The 7,469-nt window shown below is 39.7% G+C and overlaps 2 protein-coding genes across 3 annotated transcripts in view; one reads left to right on the top strand and one right to left on the bottom strand.

Moving 5' to 3' along the window:
- The window catches only part of CHAMP1 (chromosome alignment maintaining phosphoprotein 1), a 30,682-nt gene extending 27,863 nt beyond the window's left edge, over positions 1 to 2,819 (top strand). The window contains exon 2 of the transcript XR_013332630.1: positions 2,527 to 2,819. The gene's annotated coding sequence lies outside the window, so the exon portion shown is untranslated. The remainder of the gene's footprint in view (positions 1 to 2,526) is intronic.
- A 3,490-nt stretch (positions 2,820 to 6,309) lies between these two features.
- The window catches only part of UPF3A (UPF3A regulator of nonsense mediated mRNA decay), a 21,857-nt gene continuing 20,697 nt past the window's right edge, over positions 6,310 to 7,469 (bottom strand). For both annotated transcript variants that reach the window (XM_077753953.1, XM_077753954.1), the window contains exon 10: positions 6,310 to 7,272. In XM_077753953.1, coding sequence (XP_077610079.1) covers positions 7,120 to 7,272 — 153 coding nt within the window. In that variant the 3' untranslated portion in view covers positions 6,310 to 7,119. The remainder of the gene's footprint in view (positions 7,273 to 7,469) is intronic.

Below are 7,469 nucleotides of genomic sequence, written 5' to 3'. Positions count from 1 at the left end.
CCCGCCCCCCCCCGCCCCTCTGGTAACCACCTGTTTGTTCTCTGTATTTAAGAGTCTGTTTCTGTTTGTTTTGTTTTGAAGATTCCACGTAAGAGTGAAATCATCTGTATTACTTTTTCTCTGTCTTACTTCACTTAGCATAACACCCTCTATGTCCATCCATGTTCTCACAAGTGACAAGATTTTTTGTGACTAGAGTAATACTCCATTGTATATACAAAACTGCACCTTCTTTATCCACTCATCTATCGGTGAACACATGAGCTGCTTCCATATCTTAGCTATTGTAAATAATGCTGCAATAAACATAGTGGTGCATATACCTTTCCAAATTAGTGTTTTCATTTTCTTTGGGAAAATACCCAGCAGTGGAATTAATGAGTTATATGGTATTTCCATTTTTATTTTTTTAAGGAACTTTTGTACCATTTTCCACAGTGGCTGCACCGGTTTACACTCCCACCAGCAGTGCATGAGCTTCCCTTTTCTCCACATCCTTGCCCATGCTTGTTATCTCATCTCTGAAACTAGGAATTCCAAATAGGATGAGGTGATCTCTCACTGTGGTTTTAACTTGCACTTCTCTGATGATTAGTGATGTTGAGCACCTTTTCACGTGTCTGTAGACCATCTGCGTCTTTGGGAAAATATATACTCAGGTCTTCTGCCTGTTTATTAATCAGGTTATTTTTTTTCAGTAATGATTTATATAGTCTTTATATATTTTGGATACTAACCCCTTATCAAATATGTCATTTGCAAATATCTTCTCCCATTCTGCAGGCTGCTTGTTTTGTTAGTGGTTTCCTTTGCTGTACAAAAGATTTTCATTTTGGTGTAGTCCAAATAGTTTTTTTGTTTTTGCTTCCCTTGCCTGAGGAGATGTATCCACAAATATGTTGCTAACGCGGGGTAATCCATGAGATTACTGCTTACTATTTCTTTGAGGAGTTTTATAGTTTCGGGTCTCACTTTTAGGTCTTTAATCCATTTGGAGTTTGGTTTGGTTTGTGATGTAGAAAAGTGGTCCAGCTTCTTTCTTCTGCCTGCAGCTGTCCCGGACCCAGCACCATTTACTGAGGAGACTATCCTTTCCCCATTGTGTATTCTTGCTTCCTTTGTTGTAGATTAATTGACCATATACTTACATATTGGTACACATCTTTCCAGATGTTTTCTAGCACATACATTCTATATGTGTAGGAAGTAGTTACAGCACATCCCACACTTGTAACTTTGTAACACACTGTGGACATTTCAGTGTTTGAATTCTGCCATGGCTGCTGATGAGCAGTGGGCAGAGGCACAGGGGCAGCTAGCATGCTTACTGTCTGTATTGCGTCAGTCTGTTTGTAAGGCGTAGTGTTAGGAGTTCAAATGCTGAATGTGGGTGTGAGGATATTTCCATTTTATATTTTGATATGGCAATTTTGCCTGAGGGAGTTTTCTTCCTGACATAGGATGACCAAATCTTACTGGAATGATCCAGGAGAGGGGAGTCACCATTGGTTTCCTTCCTAATGTCCTGTACACTCTCAGCCCTTATGTTTCCTGGGACAGGCCTGTCTCAGTCAGCTCCAGCCACCATAACAAAATACCACAAATGGGCAGGTTTAGCCACAGACATTTATTTCTCAGAGTTCTGGAGGCTGGAAGTTCAAGATCAAGGCATTAGCTGTTTTGGTTCTTGGTGAGGCCTTCCTGGCTTACACATGGGCACCTTTTGATGTTTCCTCTTACAAGGACACTAATCCTATCAGATCAGGGCCCCATACTTATGACCTCATTTAACACTGATTACTTCTTTACTCCAGATATAGTCACACTGTGGGGGGGGGGGCAGTTAGGAGTTCAACATGTGAACCCTGTAGGGACAAAGTTTAGTCCATAGTAAGGCCTGAGTCTGAATATCATGGTTTCTATCATCTGTTAAGATATTTAAGAAAGGCCAGCAGTTTCATATCCAAACAGCATCTCCTACACTGGCTCTCACACCCCAGACCAGCACAAGAAATCCTTGGTCAAATCAATTGCTCCACTTTTTGGTTCAGAGAAGTATGGTACTGGGACGCCTGGGTGTCTCAGTCAGTTAAGCGTCTGACTTCGGCTCAGGTCATGAACTCGCAGATCGTGGGTTCGAGCCCTGCATCAGGCTCTGTGCTGACAGCTCAGAGCCTGGAGCCTGTTTCAGATTCTGTGTCTCCCTCTCTCTCTGCCTCTTCCTTGTTCGTACTCTGTCTCTGTCTCTCAAAAATAAACATTAAAAAAATATATGGTCCCAGTGATGTAGTCAGTGGCTACTTCATGCATGTATTAAGTGGGGTAATTATATGTAGGCACAAGGCTCTCAGTTTGGCACCTTGATTTTTCTACTATGACAATAATCTAAATTATTCCACTAAAAATGCTATTATCATTGAAAAATGCCATTCCTCTATGGGGTAGACTGCTTGTGTTTAAACTTGCCAAGACATCTTTTATCCCTTTGGTCATACAAAGTTACTTATGTAATTATTTTTCTTTTAGATGTGTAACAGTGAAGAACTTGGGGAGAAATTTAAAATGTTACAAGACAAACATGCTTTTGATACAAAGAAGGATAAACACTTAGAAGTCGAAAGCCTCCAAAATGCAGCTTAATAGAAACTCACACCGAGAAGACAGCATTTTTCTAAACTTCACTGAAGTGACAAAATTTTTAAAGTAAGGGTTTAAATTGAATTTTCATGTAACAATGACTATCATTAAACCTTGCTAAAGGTTTACCTGGTTTACCTGGTGGATTTAAGTAGGCTCATTTGCTTGGGGGGGCAGGGGACAAAAACAAAACAACCCTCTTGACGCTTACTACCGTTCTGAAAATAAACTTATGTTCTCTCATTTTTTTCTTTTTTGGTAGTAATTAACACAGATCGAATAGGTCAAATATCCACTTAAATTCTCCACTTTAATCTCTGACATGTTCTTAAAGACAGGAAGAATAGAACAGAAAACAAATCTGCCTAAAGTATAATTACCTCTCTTTCATCTGAGTTAAGAAAATAGACTCAAACATGAGAATTCAATCATACAGATGGAAATAAAAAATCCTTTCTCATGGACTAATGTGAAGAAATTCATGCCCTTCTCCATCCGAGATCCTCTGCATGGCAGGACTGTGGTTGGCCCATGACTACCTTTCCTTAGTCCCTGGGGCCACATGACCCACTAGCCTTCCTGAGATTTGTTGTAAAGAACCTGTTGCCCCATGAGCTACCTCACCCTCCCCGAGTGTTTCACTCTCACGTGACTCATTAAGTGGGAGACGATTACTTGGTAATACTGTTATCAAGCAAGTGAAAACTTATTTCCAAAGATGTGAGACTCTTTAAGGTACCTACTTCATGTAAGATTTGAGGAATTACTTCAGTCAGTTGGTGTTTATAATTTACTAACAAGACAGAGCCATTAAAATACTGAAAGTTAATGCTCTGCTTTGCTATGTCCATGTTTAAATATAATTACTAAAATTATTACGTAGCTGTGGGGTGCTTGGGTGGCTCAGGTGGTTGAACATCCAACTCTTGATTTTGGCTCAGGTCATGACTCCAGTCATGGGACCAAGCCCTGCGTCATGCTCTGCACTGGAGCCTGTGTGGGATTCTCTCCCTCCCTCTGTCCTTCTCCCCTGCTCATGCTCTCTCTCTCTCTAAAAAATAAAAATAAAAATAAAATAGGGGCGCCTGGGTGGCTTAGTCGGTTAACCGTCCGACTTTCGCTTAGGTCATGATCTCACGTTCGTGGGTTCGAGCCCCGCATCCGGCTCTGTGCTGACTGCCAGCTCGGAGCCTGGAGCCTGTTTCAGTCTGTGACTCCCTCTCTCTCTGACCCTCCCCTGCTCACGCTGTCTCTCTCTCTCTCTCCTAGAAATAATAAATTAAAAAAAAAAAATAAATAAAATAAAATAATTAGGTACCTGTAGAAAACCAAAAACTGGAATCCAAATTGAGAAACAACAGAAAAAAGAAAGTTTTGCAGAAGAATTACTAGAAAGTGAACCAACAGGCAGCCAGCCCCATTCCACTCCTTTATCATGATGAGCTGCACTTCCCATGGGGAATGCCCATGTGAAGAGAATTCTTTAACATTTATATCATTTCTTACACATGTGATAAACTCAAAACATGTGTTTCTGGGAAATTAGTAATAAAAGTGTTACGAGTATGAAAACAGTTTTCAGATTTGCCAGCAACAAATGCTGGACATCTCTGAACCTGCTTTCTAGTTTATAAAAGGGGGATCATGTGTGTCCTGTCCTGCCCAACCAATCTTAAAAGTGAGTCTAAGCCAAAACTAGGGAGTGTACATGGAAATGTTTTATACCGAAGTAGCCTATTAAACAAATGTATTATTGTTTTAAATCAGTAACCTCAAAGTGACTTCTGGGAAGCCCAGGGACAGATCTCAGGAATCTTTCACAGGGTATGGCTACTTTCTATTTACTTATTTTCCAGCCTCACAGAGGTATAATTGACAAATAAAATTCTAATATATATTGAAAGCATATAACATTGATTTGTAAAATGTATACATTATGAAAGAATTCACACTGAGTTAATAGCACCTCACATATTTACTTCTTTTGGGTGAGGAAACTCTACTCTCTTAGCAAATCCCAATGATATAATACAGTACGATCGACTATCATCACTACGTTATATATTAGATCCTTAACTTATTAATCTTATAACTGAATCACATATAACTTTCGTTAACCTTTCACTATTTCCCTCATGCCTTAGTCCCTGGCAGCCACCATTTTAATGTTTCTATGAGCTTTTTTAGACTGTACATATATAAGTGATAGCATGCAATATTTGCCTTTTTCTGTCTGGCTTACTTCATTTAGCATAATGCTGAGTTCATCCATGCTGTTGAAAATGGCAGGGTTTCATTTTTTGAGGCTGCATAATATTCACTTCATTTTCTTTCTTCATTCATCCATAGTGGACACTAAGGCTGTTTCCATGCCTTGGCTACTGTGAAGTCTGTGATGAACATGTGAACAGGTATCTCTTCAAGGTAGTGATTCCAATTCCCTTTGGATCTGTGCCCACAGTGGCACTGATGGATCATACAATAGTTCTATTTTTAACTTCTTGAGGAACCTCCATACTGGCAAACTATAGTGGCTCTAACATTTGGCATTCCCACCAATGCTACGTGAGGGTTCCCTTTCCTTCACATCCTTGCCAAGACTTCCTCTTTACCCACTCTGACAGGTGTGAGATGGTATCTCATTGTGGTTTTGATTTGTATTTCCTTGATAATGAATGATGCTGATCACCTTTTCATGTACCTGTGAACTATCTGGATGTCTGCTTTAGGAAAATGTCTGTACAGGTCTTTTGCTCCTTTTTTAAAACTGGGTAATTTGATTTTTTTTGCTATTTAGTTGTATGAGTTCTTTCCATATTTTGGAAATTAACCCCTTATTAGGTATGTTGTTTGAAGATATCCTCTTCCTCTCCATAGGCTGCCTTTTCATTTTATAGATAAGTTCCTTTCATGTGAAGAAGCTTTTTAGTTCAATGTAGTTCTGTTGTTTCTTTTTAATTTTGTTGCCTTTGCTTTTGGTGTCAAAATATAAAAAATTATCACCAAGACCAGTCTCAACGAGTTAACCCTCTGTGTTTCCTTCTAGGAATTTGACATTTTCAGGTCTTATGTTCAAGTCTTCAGTCTATTTTGAGCTGCACTTGTGTTTACAGATCAAAGCCCAAGTGGGCAATGAGGACACAGAGTCTCACTGATCAGGAAATCCAGTCTGACCCATACTCTAAGTAGGAATCAGGAAACTATGATCCACAAGCCAAATATGGCCTGCTGCATGTTTTTATAAATAAATCTCATTGGAACACAGCCCTGCCCATTTGTTATGTATTGCCTAATGGCAGAGTTTGCAAGTTGTAACAGAGAGCAGAGGGTCTACAAAGTCTAAAACAGTTACTACCCACCTACCCTTTTTCCATCAGGGATGATCATGCCAGGTCACATGGACCTCACTACATCACGGCAAGTCCTTTGCACCCCTCCCCATGCCAAATTCTTGGAGCTCCAGAGTCAAGTGCAAGAGCACAGCAATGCCACAGAATAGACTATATGTCTAACAGTCAGACATTTTTAACGATAAATGAGTGTTCTCAGTTTTTTGATAAATGTTTCATATCTAGTATGGAATAGATACAATCAGCAAAATAATTAAAGCTACATTTTAAAAAAGCAATGTTTTATTATGTAAAATTTGACACTGAAACAGTACAACTGGACTTCAAATCCATAGCAACTAAAATTTTTATTTAGTAAGTGGATCAAAGCATAGTGCCAAAAATTAAAAACATTAATGTTTAAAAATTTTTACTAACATTAAAAAATACTGTAGAACACATAACTTTAGAAAACTCCAATGAGTCATTTCAAAATAAAACTGCCTCAGACTGTGAAAAGAAAAACCCTAGATGCCATACCTAAGTTACCCCGTCCCAAAATAATGCCCTTACGTTATCTCAGCAATCCTTGAGTCACAGTGGTTATAAATCACGAGCACATCCATGAAAAGACTGTGAAAAAAGTCAGTGGCCACACTGTTAAAGAGGTAATACTTAAAGATGTCAGATTTTTATATAGTGTTAAGGTTCCTATCACAGAGGCTACAACACACAGACTTCAGGGAATGCTCAGAACAGACAGCACACATGTCTCTGTCACTGGGTTACAATGGAACGAGAGCCCTCCCTTCCCCCAAACTATAGCTCATACACTACGTGCAATATGGATCCCAGCAGATCACTTACAAATCTGTAGAACTCAAAGTACATGTTATTTTGGCTAAATGATACATACTAGTTTATACTAAAAATAGTAAAATTTATGACAACTTTTCATTTTTTTAAGATTGCTTTCTTAAGAATGGTTTCTCGATGTTGCTATGCCACATTTAAATTTATAGTTTCTGATTTCTTTATAAGGAGTAAATTCACTTTACAGGTTAGATTCAAGGCTGACTCGTACATTTCCAGAATGCCCTCTCTAACCTGCAGAATGCTGAATGGGACGTGCCAGTCAAACGTGCATGCTGACTCACCCTGCCTCTTCGTTCTTCTGGGAACCACCCTGTGCTGAATCTTCAGCCTCACCCCTGCTCCCGTCGGGGCACTCCACAGAGGTTCCCCCACCACCTTCTCGTGCTCGAATGCGAGCTCCTGGCTGATATAGCTGCAAGGTCGGTCGATCCTGCCAGGAGAGAGCGGTGGTTACCCTTCCAAAGGCGAGCAACACAGGAGGGAGCAACTTCTCTACTTCCAGCATCTGATAACCGTAATCCTCTAAAGAAAATCAGCTAAAAATCTGTCTTTTTCACAGCACTATCTCATCTCAGAAACCAGGCACTTTGAAGCCAAAAAAAAAGCGGGGGGGGGGGGGCACAAGCA

The sequence above is a fragment of the Crocuta crocuta genome, unplaced genomic scaffold (genome assembly GCF_008692635.1).
Source record: "Crocuta crocuta isolate KB4526 unplaced genomic scaffold, BGI_CrCroc_1.0 scaffold31, whole genome shotgun sequence".
NCBI classification, from domain to species: Eukaryota; Metazoa; Chordata; class Mammalia; order Carnivora; family Hyaenidae; genus Crocuta; species Crocuta crocuta.
Note: the sequence above shows the minus strand (reverse complement) of the source record. Positions and strands in the feature narration are given on the sequence as shown.